The sequence below is a fragment of the Salvelinus namaycush genome, chromosome 5 (genome assembly GCF_016432855.1).
Source record: "Salvelinus namaycush isolate Seneca chromosome 5, SaNama_1.0, whole genome shotgun sequence".
Classification (NCBI taxonomy): domain Eukaryota; kingdom Metazoa; phylum Chordata; class Actinopteri; order Salmoniformes; family Salmonidae; genus Salvelinus; species Salvelinus namaycush.
In genome coordinates this window covers 61,473,441-61,485,906 of record NC_052311.1, presented here as the reverse complement: position 1 = coordinate 61,485,906, position 12,466 = coordinate 61,473,441, and the positions used below count along the sequence as shown (strand labels likewise).

Sequence of the window (12,466 nt, the reverse complement as noted above, 5' to 3'; positions counted from 1 at the left end):
TCAAGTCTACATGAAAATGGCTAAAAATCAACAGATTTGAAGTTTTGGAATCTTCTTGTCAAAGTCCAGACCTGTCGCTGAGTTAAAGCAGTTCTGCAAGGAAGAGTAAGCCAAAATTCTTCCACAGCGATGTTAGAGACTGATCAACAACTACAGGAAGTGCTTGGTTGGAGTCATTGCAGCTAAGGTGGCACAACCAGTTATTGAGTGTAAGGGGGCAATTACTTTTTTTGAACAGGGACATTGGGTGTTGCATAACATTGTTAATGAAATAAGTATGTAACTGGTGTGTGATTTGTTCACTCAGGTTCCCTTTATCTAATATTAGGTTTGTGGTTAAAGATGTGATAACATTCAGTATCAAAAATATGAAAAATTAGAGAAAATTACAAATGGGGCAAGTACGTTTTCACGGCACTGTATCGATTTATGGAATGATCATAATATGAAGATTCCAATAGAACAATGTTTATAGTGAAATTCCTCTTAAGAGTTTAAAAGGTTAAAGGAAATAGTTCACACAAGTTCCAAATTAACTTTAACTTAATGACTGCTATGGAAAGTAGTAAATTGCCTTTAAAAAACTAAATTATCGATAGAGCAATTCGCTTGTCAACAATCTCGGCCTTTCTTTTGTGGATATGCAGTGTGTTACAGTTACATTGTTTACAAACAATGGAGTAAAATTTATTTATGTTAAATAAAGGTTAAATAAATAAATAAAAATGTGTCAAGCAGACTGTTTCTTGGTAGTCTTAAACAAATCTACTTTGAAACAAAGGTATACACCTCACACATATTTGACTTTGAGTTTAGGTTATTTTTACAGGGACAGTGCACATTAATCAACGTTTCAGTAAAAGTGCCGGTTTTAGCCAGCCGGCTAATTTTCAACCGCAGTCCCTGGGCAGGTTATTAAAAACAATTACAATATAGACAATCATTGAGCAGTGAGCACACGCAGAGCAACATAGGACAAGCAAGACATAGCATACAGACAGAGCAACATAGGACAAGCAAGACATAGCATACAGACAGAGCAACATAGGACAAGCAAGACATAGCATACAGACAGAGCAACATAGAACAAAAAGCAGTAAGACAAAATTCATAAAAGCAACAAAGTGTTTCCACACCTCACAAGCTACAGACAACAGACAACATGGAAAGCGGCAATACACAGCTAGGGATTATGTTCACAAATCTGATTGACCTTTAGCCATGTCTTCATGCATTTTGTGAAAGTGTGATATGTGGTGCAGTTATGTGTGTCTGATGGCAGTGTACTCCAGACATGGGAAGCTCTCACAGAGAAAGCAGATTGACTAAATGTGCTTTTCCTGTTTAACAAAAATATTGAGTGGAGGGGGAGCCAGGCCATTTAGGATCTTGAATACAAGACATGCGTTGGTGTATTGCACAAGATTTCCCCAACTCAGGAGCTCATGCTTTCTGAGGATGTAACAGTGATGATGGCTATTGGGCTTCCTATCAAGCACTTTGAGAGCCTGTTTGTAGACGGACTGGATAGGTTTTAATGTTGTACAGCAAGCTTGGGCCCAACTAGTCAAGCAGTATGTTAAGTGGGGGAGTATCATAGATTTGAAGTACAGTTTTGCTACCTCTGTAGTCAAACAATTTCGTATAAATCGGAAATTAGCTAGGTTGAATTTGGTTATCTGAATTGCCTTTTACACATGCTTTTTAAAAGAGAGGTTGGAATCAAGTCTGATGCCAAGGTACTTAAAATCAGATACCACCTGGAGCTTCTCCCCTGACACATAGACATCTGGCTCAGTAGCATATGTTGCCCTCTTTGTGAAGAACATGCAAACAGTTTTTTTCACATTGAGATGCAAACACGAGTCACTGAGCCACTTTGTAACCTGGACCATTACAGTAGTGAGTTCTTGTGCAGCTTGTTGTTTGCTCTTTGCATGCACATATATCACTGTATCATCTGCATACATTTGAACTTCAGACCCAGTACAGACAGAAGGCAGATCATTAATGTACAGGCTGAACAGGAGGGGCCCCAGTATTGACCCTTGGGGCACGTCCACATCATAGCTAAGAGTGGGCGACAGCTCATTGCTCACTCTGACACACTGAGTTCTGCCTTCAAGGTATGATTTCATCCATCTCAAGGCATCGGGGGAAAAGTTGAACTTGGACAATTTTGAAATGAGAATCTCATGGTTAACAGTATCAAAAGCCTTCCTTAGGTCCAGAAACACAGCCCCAACAACGCCCCCTTTGTCCATCTTGGACTTCACATTTTCCAGAAGAAAGCAGTTGGCCGTTTCTGTGGAGTGTTTAGCTCTGAAGCCAAACTGCATGGAGTGTAATGTGAAGGGGCTGTTGTTGAGGTGGGCAATCAGTTGTTCTGCTACACACTTTCAACAACCTTTGACACCACAGGTAGTATAGTAATGGGCCTGTAGTTACTCACGTCAGCAGGGTCGCCCGATTTAAAGATGGCCGTTGTTATGGCCGACTTCCATACCCTTTCCATATGGTTATGGACTTAAAAAAAGAAGACACCTGTTGTCAGATATAGAGTTGAAATGTATTCCATTTTGAGTTTGAATCCCAATATTACACTTTAAATACATCACAGAAGACTGAAATATCACAAAATTGTTTGACATAGAAACACCAGATATTCGGCATTTAAAAAAATAGAATGTTGAAAAATATTAATAGCATTCCACCCATGAGGCCGCCAAAGGGCGCTTTGGTCATTCTACTTCAGGAATCTGAGCTCCAGAGGCATTTCTAAGTTATACTCAGGACCGATTCTAGGCATAAGCAATGTAAGTTGTCGTTTAAAGCCCCCGACCGCGAGGGGGCCGCCGACCACAAAAACAAACACATATTATTTATTTATGATTTTTTGGGTGTAACTCAGTCATGGTCTCAAATGACTATTGAGAGTAAGAATAGTAGAATACACCAGATGCAATAAAGAAAATGTGGCTGTGCATCAGCAGTGTTTCTATTGTTATGTCAGTCCCTGACAGTCGCTCAATTAGCCATTCCATTTGACTGACCCTGAGTATAGCCATGTCAGTAAAACAGTTTTACATTGGTATTTGATCTAGCCAGCTTTATAAACTTGTAGTAATCATGGCCGAATACCAACCGGGCACACAGGGCATGTGCCCAGGCGCCCTGACCTCCACGGGGCTCATATTAATATATACTCTATATATTTTTTATTATGATTATTCATAAAAAATATTATAGATCAGCTTTAATGTTGCAGATAAATTGTGGCTTCCATCAATGTAATTGTCTAAATCATTTCCAATCCCCCATATATTTTTGGGAAAAAAATTCAAATGTTTTGCTGCGAGGTGGTGGACCTCCCCAACCACATCTTGCATAGGGCTCCAAAAAGGCTAGAGCCGGCCCTAGAAATACTCTTCAAGACATTAGTGGACACATTCAATGGGAGGCAACATGAGAACCATCAATCTGTTTTATAGACTCAATGTCTTTTTCTTTAGAGAAACCAAGTGGATGTCACAGTTTATATTTTTGCTCGGTGTAAAACATTATGTAAGATCTAACCATATTCATGTTGCACTACATAGTATTTCAGTAGCAACACAACTCTCACAGAGAGAATACTCTAAATGGGTATGAAGGAGGAGCAATTATGCCACACTTTTAACATCCCTACATCAGCTATTGTGAGCAGCAACGCATCAATACACAACTATAGAAACAAATCAATGTAATCAATAATGTTCCTTGTTGTATCGATAAAAAAAATGGTTACGCTAGGGTACCATGACACAATGAATTTAGCCCCTGTATCTTTTAGTAAGAAAAACGGTATATTCTTGATCCATACTTTAACAATTTGCTGGTGGTTTCTCTGCTAGTTTCTCTGGTGTTTACTAGTAATACTACTTGACATTAAGAGATAGAAAGACCTTTACAAAGATTTCTAAGGACAGTGAGAGTACAAACACAACAGCAAAAAAGTATTTAGTGTTAAATTCTTTATTTATCATAAACATAAATAATGTCTAATCTCCCGTACAAAAGGTGGATGTTGATCTGGAACGGGATGTTGTAGAGTTGTGCGAACGTACTGGACGACCAAAGCTAGGATCAGATTTAGTAGGTGGCCATGGTGCTGGTCAGCCAGTTATTGAAGATGCACACCTGGAGGAAGAGAAGAAGAAGGGAGACATTAGTGGACACGCTCAATGGGAGGCAACATGAGAACCATCAATCTATGTTTTATAGACTCAATGTCTTATTCCTTCAGGAAACTTAAGGATGTCACATTGATGTATGAATGTTGATGTTTTCCTTAAACACAACAGGAAAACTATTTTTCTGTCTTACCTTGGCATAGACACCAGGGTTACCGGGCTCGGCACAGCCATAACCCCAAGACACAACACCCTGGAGCTCACCGTTGCACACCACGGGGCCACCAGAGTCACCCTGAGAGAGAGAGAGAGAGAGAGAGAGAGAGAGAGAGAGAGAGAGAGAGAGAGAGAGAGAGAGGGAAGAAGGAAGATTGAGATAGGAAGGGAGAGAGAGAGAGAGAGAGAGAGAGAGAGAGAGAGAGAGAGAGAGAGAGAGAGAGAGAGAGAGAGAGAAGGGAGACAAGTGATATGAATTGGTTATTTTATTCTCAATTTATTTCTAATCAATTGAATAAGTCAATTTAAAGTCATCCTTGTGGTACCCCTGAATTGAGGTCAGTGTGGTAAGTATGTGGTAAGTACCTGGCAAGAATCCTTGCCTCCCTCCAGGTATCCAGCGCAGAACATGGCATTGGTGATCATGCCAGGGTAGGAGTTGTTACAGTCGCTGTAGGACAGGATGGGGATGTTCAGACACTGCAGCTTGTTGCCATCGGCGGCTGTAAGGAGGGGGATAGAGAGAGAGCGAGAGAGAGAAGGATGGAGGGAGGGAGGATGGTAGAAGGAGGAGAGTTATAGTTAGACATAATGACAGTGTTTTTAATAGTAGGTCTACATTTGCTATGCCTGTAAACACACTCAGTCACCATGAAGATGACCAACTGGCACATGTAACCTTTGACCCAGGTTCTGCACTCACTGGAGCTCATGGTGTTTCCCCATCCAGAGACGGTACACATTGTGCCAGCGGGGGCACAGCTGCTGGGCAGAGCAACAGGCTGCACGTAGGTGTTGAGGGTGGCGGGCTTGCTCAGCTTGATCAGCATGATGTCATTGTCGATGTTGTAGGAGCTGTAGTTGGGGTGACGGATCACGCGGGATGAAGAGATGAACTGCTCGCTACCCTCAGTCACCTTGATGTTGTGCTCGCCCAGACGCACCTCCACACGGCTGAAAGAGAGAGAGTTCATGTGAATGTGGAGTTCACTTTTGTCCTTTAGTTTGGCAAAAGTTAAGCTTATCAAATTGTTGCAAGGTGTTATTGACTCAATATGTTATTGCTAGCAGTTCACTTGGGAGTGTACTTACGACTTGTAGCAGTGAGCAGCAGACACAACCCAGTTCTCATTGACCAAGGAGCCACCACAGAAGTGGTACCCAGAGTTCAGAGACACCTGGTGGGGCTGGGAGTTGGCCTTGCACTCATACCCTCCGACAATCTTGTCGTCCTCCGTGGCGACTGTAAACAGAGAGCAGGCACATTCTTAGCTATATTACCTCAGCTTTTGAGATGGAAAAGCATAGCACTATGATAAAACAACAACATATTTCTTAATAACATCAAAGAAACACCTTTGTGATGTTAGTGTCATTACACAGTCCTGTTCTTTTTTCTATGATCATTACTATACTCACAAGCGGCTCCAATGAGCAGAACGAAGACCAGAGAAATCATGGTTGCTGTATGATCCTGTCGATGAAAGGGGCTAATCTGCACCCCTGGTATATATGCAGAATCGGGTGTGCCGCCCCGTTTAATGGAACTGTTTGATTGGTCAAGAGAAAGCCAATCAGAGGCAAAAGGTGCACTGCCAAGGTCAGCATTATGACGAAGCAGTTTCCATCATGGTATGGTATGAAGTTGACCGTGAAGGTAGCAGAAAGCTAAATATCTGTTGTCATTAGTGACAGTACTTTTAAGTGCAGGTTATTGACATCTAGATTTGATTGAATTTCTTACAGGAGACAGTGATACATGTACAGTGCACTACAACTGCCGGTTTGAGATGACCAGTATTCTATGCAGTTCAGACTGTATCTTGACCTCAACATGACTGCAACACAGCTGTGTGGTTCACACGTTGGTATTCTGTTGGAGAAGTCGACAAACACAGCTTTGCATCTCACAAGGCCAATTTGAGCTTTGTAAACTGGGTTTAAGGGGTTTTGTTGGAAAGTTATTCAAGGCTGTCGTAAAAATAGGCTCTGTATACCTTATATGGCCATGAGTTCATTACATAAGTTGTATAATCATAAGTTCCTCCAAAAACCATTAAACTGTATGCAGTTAATATGCAGTAAAACAATCAAAGTAAGCACACACTTAGGTAGTGTAATATATACACAAGATTCAAATAAACAGTTGTACTTTGACAGTAGATTAAAGTCAACACCCCGGCTTAACCCTAACCTTACCCATAACTCTCAATCCTAACCCTAGCTTCATTTCACATCCCAACTCAACCCGAACCCTTGCCACAACCCTAACCCTAGCTTCTCTTCCAAATCCCTAATCCATCCTAACCCTAATACTAGCTTCATGTCAACATCCCTGCTCAACCCAAACCCTAACCCTCAACCCTAACCCTAGCTCTTGTCCACATCCCTGCTCAACCCAAACCCTTACCTCAAACCTAACCCTAGATTCATGTCCACATTACGACTCAACCCTAACCCTTAACCCTAACTTCATGTCCACATCCCAGCTCAACCCTAACCTCAACGCTAACCGTAATATGGTTACCAATCTCAATTCTAAATACTCTTATTGAGTGGAGATATTGCGTTAAGTAAGTAAGCCCTAGCCTGAACAGGAAGCCAGAGGCTACACTGGAGTAGTATGATCAAATTGTTTGGTTCTAGTCAAGATTCTAGCAGCCGTGTTTAGCACTAACTGAAGTTTATTTTGTGCTTTATCTGGTTAGCCGGAAAGTAGAGCATTGCAGTAGTCTGATGTAGAAGTGAGAAAAGCATGGATACATTTTTCTGCATAATTTATGGACAGAAATGTTCAGATTTTTGCAATGTTACGTAGATGGAAAAATCTGTCCTTGAAATATTCTTGATATGTTCGTCAAAGAGAGATCAGGGTCCAGAGTAACGCCGAGGTCCTTCACAGTTTTATTTGAGATGACTGTACAACCATCAAGATTAATTGTCAGATCCAACAGAAGATCTCTTCGTTTCTTGGGACCTAGAACTAGCATCTCTGTTTTGTCCGAGTTTAAAAGTAAAAAAAATTCCACCACCCACTTCCTCATGTCTGAAACACAGGCTTCCAGGGAGGGCAATTTTGGGGCTTCACCATGTTTAATCGAAATATAAAGTGTGTATCGTCCGCATAGCGGTGAAAGTTAACATTACGTTTCCGAATGACATCACAAAGAGGTAAAATATATAGTGAAAACAATAGTGGTCCTAAAACAGAACCTTGAGGAACACTGAAATTTACAATTAATTTGTCAGAAGACAGAGACAGAGACAGAGACAAACTGATATCTTTCCCGACAGATAAGATCTAAAGCAGGCCAGAACTTGTCCGTGTAGACCAATTTGGGTTTCCAATCTCTCCAAAAGGATGTGGTGATCGATGGTATCAAAAGCAGCACTAAGGTCTAGGAGCATGAGGACAGATGCAGAGCCTTGGACGCCATTATCTTCTTATGGATCAAATCCCGTTAACTGGATCGATTTGACAACATCCGGTGAAATGGCAGAGCGCCAAATTCAAATTAAATTACTATAAATAGTAAACTTTCATGGAATCACACATGCAATACACCAAATTAAACCTACACTTGTTGTTAATCCAGCCAACGTGTCAGATTTCAAAAAGGCTTTACGGCGAAAGCAAACCATGCTATTATCTGAGGACAGCACCCCATCAAACAAAGACCGACAATCATAATTCACCTCGCCAGCCGCGACGCGAAACTCAGAAATAAAGATATGATTCATGCCTTACCTTTGACGAGCTTCTTCTGTTGGCACTCCAATATGTCCCATAAACATCACAAATGGTCCTTTTGTTCAATTAATTCCGTCTTTATATATCCAAAATGTCCATTTATTTGGCGCGTTTGATCCAGAAAAACACCGGTTTCATCTCGCGCAACATGACTACAAAATATCTCATAATTTACCTGTAATCTTTGTCCAAACATTTCAAACAACTTTCCTTATAGAACTTTAGGTATTTTTTTACGTAAATAATCGATACAATTTAAGACAGGGTAAACTGCGTTCAATACCGGAGGAAAACAAAGTGGAGCATGCTTTTCAGGTCACACGCCTCTATCAAACAGTACACTTCACTCGACCCTCGTTCTGGACAGCCCAACTTCTTCATTACACAAAGGAAAAACATCAACCAATTTCTAAAGATTGTTGACATCCAGTGGAAGCGATAGGAACTGCAAGCAACTGCCTTAGAATTCTAGATTCCCATTGGAAACCCATTGAAAAGAGAGTGACCTCAAAAAATGTTTTCCTGGATGGTTTGTACTCGGGGTTTCACCTGCCAAATAAGTTATGTTATACCCACAGACATCATTCAAACAGTTTTAGAAACGTCAGATTGTTTTCTATCCAAATCTACTAATAATATGAATATCCTAGCTTCTGGGCCTGAGTAGCAGGCAGTTTACTTTGGGCACGCTTTTCATCCGGACGTGAAAATACCGCCCCCTAGCCTTAAGAAGTTTTAAAAGGTAATATACCACCTTCACGAGTGCAGTCTCAGTGCTATGATAGGGTCTAAAACCAGACGGAAGTGTTTCGTATACAATGTTTGTCTTCTGGAAGGCAGTGAGCTGCTGCGCAACAGCTTTTTCAAAATGTTTTGAGAGGAATGGGAGATTCGATATAGGCCGTGTTTTTTATTTATTTTCTGGGTCAAGGTTTGACTTTTTCAAGAGAGGCTTTATTGCTGTCACTTTTAGTGAGTTTGGTACACATCCGGTGGATAGGGAGTCGTTTATTATGTTCAACATAGGAGGGCTAAGCACAGGAAGCAGCTCTTTCAGTAGTTTAGTTGGAACAGGGTCCAGTATGCAGCTTGAAGGTTAAGAGTCCAAGACTATTTTCATCAATGTGTCAAGAGATATATAGTATTAAAAAACTTGAGTGTCTCTCCTGATCTTAGGTCCTGGCAGTGTTGTGCAGACTCAGGACAACTGAGCTTTGGAGAAATACGCAGATTTAAAGAGGAGTCCGTAATTTGCTTTCTAATGATCATGATCTTTTCGTCAAAGAAGTTCAGGAATTTATCACTGCTGAAGTGAAAGCCATCCTCTCTTGGGGAATGCTGCTTTTTAGTTAGCTTTGCGACAGTATCAAAAATACATTTAGGATTGTTCTTATTCTCCTCAATTCATTTAGAAAAATAGGATGATCGAGCAGCAGTGAGGGCTCTTCGATACTGCACGGTACTCTTTCCAAGCTTGTCGGAAGACTTCCAGTTTGGTATAGCGCCATTTCCGTTCCAATTTTCTGGAAGCTTGCTTCAGGAGTTGGGTATTTCTGTATACCTTGGAGCTAGTTTCTTATGACAAATGTTTTTCGTTTTTAGGGGTGCGACTGCATCTAGGGTATTACGCAAGGTTAAATGTAGTTCCTCGGTTAGGTGGTTAAGCCTTTTGGAGTTGGTCTTTGGACTTTTCCATGTGAATATTAAAGTCACCAAAAATGTGAATATTATCTGCCATGACTACTAAGGTCCGATAGGAATTCAGGGAACTCAGTGAGGAACGCTGTATATGGCCCAGGAGGCCTGTAAACAGTAGATATCAAAAGTGATTGAGTAGGCAGCATAGATATCATGACTAGAAGCTCAAAAGACAAAAACGCAGTCATTTTGTTTTTTGTAAATTGAAATTTGCTATCGTAAATGTTAGCAACACCTCCGCCTTTGCGGGAAGCGCGGGGGATATGGTCACTAGTGTAACCAGGAGGAGAGGCCTCATTTAACACAGTAAATTCATCAGGCTTAAGCCATGTTTCAGTCAGGCCAATCACAACAAGATTATGATCAGTGATTAGTTTATTGACTATAACTGCCTTGGAAGTGAGGGATCTAACATTAAGTAGCCCTATTTTGAGATGTGAGATATCACAATCTCTTTCAATAATGACAGGAATGGAGAAGGTCTTTATTCCAGTGAGATTGCTAAGGCGAACACCGCCATGTTAAGTTTTGCCCAACCTAGATTGAGGCACAGACACGGTCTCAATGGGGATAGCTGAGCTGACTACACTGACTATGCTAGTGGCAGACTCCACTAAGCTGGCAGGGTGGCTAACAGGCTGCTGCCTGGCCTGCACCCTACCTCATTGTGGAGCTAGAGGAGTTAGAGCCCTGTCTATGTTCATAGATGAGATGAGAGCACCCCCTCCAACTAGGATGGAGTCCATCACTCCTCAGCAGGCCAGGCTTGGTACTCTTTGTTGGTGAGTCCCAGAAAGAGGGCCAATTATCTTCAAATTCTATATTTTGGGAGGGGCAGAAAACAGTTTTCAACCAGCAATAGAGTTGTGAGACTCTGCTGAAGAGTCTCCAAAGAGAAAGCAGTCGACCAGTCAAACCCCCTTCCTGGAGTTACCTACTTCAAGGACTGTGAGCCATTTGGAGATCACTGGACCTCAGAGTGTGAAGAGGCCTTCATTAACATCCTGAACCACCTTACAGCCTCTCCTGTGTTGGCCGTTGCAGACCAAAGCAAGCCTTACCTGCTTCACATTAACGCCAGCTTAATTGGCCTGGGAGAAGTGCTCTATCAAGAACAAGAAGAGGAGGGGCTCTCTATGGAACAAGGTGTGCTCTACAGACTCCATAGAGGCCCCAGTCAGGTCAAAAGAAAGCAGCTGGTTCTCGCCAAATAATTCAGAGCCGTGGTCATGAAGTCTTTCCACAATGATATGGGACATTTAGGTTATGAGTGGACATGATCTAGCCAGTGCTGGGTTCTACTGGCACTTCATATTCAGAGACATTGAGTTTCACTGCAAGTCATGTGCAAGGTGTGTGCAGCTGAAGACCCTGCCCGCTAGATCAGCAGCTTTAGTGAAGATCACCACTGTAGCCCCCCTAGAGTTGGTGTGTAGACTTCCTCTCTCTGGAGAATGACACGAAGAACATCAGTAACATCCTCCTCGTCGTGACAGATCACTTCACTCGCTACGCCCAAGCTTACGCCACTTAAGACCAGGAAGCCAGCCCTGTGGCCAGGGTGCTTTGGGAGAAGTTCTTTGTCCATTATGGCCTTCCTTCCTGCATGAACTCTGATCAGGGCATCAGGGCAGAAACTTTGAAAGTAGACTAATCCGGGAGGTCCTTCAGCTGGCTGGGTGAAGAAGTCACGTACATCGCCATGCCATCACTTCACCTCATTACAGTGTTTTCTTGCACCACATACATCTCATACTTCTGACAGTTTTTTGGTTTGAAGGTGTGTTTTTATATGCCTCTTCTTTACTGTTGCATAGTGTTAAGAGAAGTTATAGCTCAAGGTGTGTCGTAAACTGTGTAATGTGTCAAATTCATTGTGATGCCTAATCTTATGTTTTATGTATAGCTTGTCAGGACATCAAGTTTTCCTAGTGAGGGGTGAATGTAACCCCCTGTAAAAACTGGATTTAGTTTATTATTTTCTTGAACTTCCCGCGTCCCCGTACAGAACTGTCCGCATCCACGTACGGCTTGGCGTGAAGTAGATTGGGCGGGTACGCGAGAATTGGATGGAGGTGATCTTGGAGAACAGTGACAAAGTTTGCTAGAGTGTTGTGACACTGAAGTTTATTGTTCAATTTGCTTTTCTTTAATAGGCCGGGACAGTATGAGTATAGCCAACTCCTTTCCACTCGCTATACTTGTTTAATGTTGTGGTTCACCGGATTTGTCATCATCCTCGAGGGACAGACGAATAACCTGCTGGCTAGACAAACTAGTCAGTACAGCTAGCTACTCAACCCACAGCATCCTAGTGATCCTACCACTACATCATCCCTGGCTGCCTTCAATTATTGTGCAAGTTACCTCACAGCACCAATGTAACAGTTTTGCTTCCGTCCCTCTCCTCGCCACCCCCTGGACTTGAACCAGGGACCCTCTGAACACATCGACACTAGCCTCCCACGGAGCATAGCTACCTATCGCTCCACAAAAGCCACAGCCCTTGCAGAGCAAGGGAAACAACTACTTCAAGTTCTCAGAGCGAGTGACTTCACAAATTGAAATGTTACTAGCGCGCACCCCTAACTAGCTAGCCATCTCACACAGGTTACAGTTGTAACACATC

The 12,466-nt window shown here is 42.1% G+C and overlaps 2 protein-coding genes across 2 annotated transcripts in view; one reads left to right on the top strand and one right to left on the bottom strand.

The window, feature by feature from the left end:
* LOC120048635 (trypsin-2-like) overlaps positions 1–12,466 on the top strand; it is a 43,607-nt gene that overhangs the window by 17,986 nt on the left and 13,155 nt on the right. The window lies entirely within an intron of this gene.
* Positions 3,997–5,888, bottom strand: LOC120048647 (trypsin-1-like). The gene is made up of 6 exons (XM_038994754.1): positions 5,808–5,888; positions 5,481–5,631; positions 5,092–5,342; positions 4,755–4,891; positions 4,366–4,467; positions 3,997–4,179 (listed from the first exon to the last, which is right to left on the bottom strand). The coding sequence occupies exons 1-6, from the start codon at positions 5,845–5,847 to the stop codon at positions 4,132–4,134; spliced, it is 729 nt and encodes a 242-aa protein (XP_038850682.1). The 5' UTR covers positions 5,848–5,888; the 3' UTR covers positions 3,997–4,131.

Bases quoted from the DNA above. Each gene is read 5' to 3' on its own strand.
- LOC120048647 (XM_038994754.1), bottom strand. From the start codon at position 5,847: ATGATTTCTCTGGTCTTCGTTCTGCTCATTGGAGCCGCTT. The intron at 5,343-5,480 runs GTAAGTACACTC...TCTCTCTTTCAG, and splicing joins GCTGCTCACTGCTACAAGTC to CCGTGTGGAGGTGCGTCTGG. The intron at 4,892-5,091 runs GTGAGTGCAGAA...CCCTCCTTACAG, and splicing joins GGGAAACACCATGAGCTCCA to CCGCCGATGGCAACAAGCTG.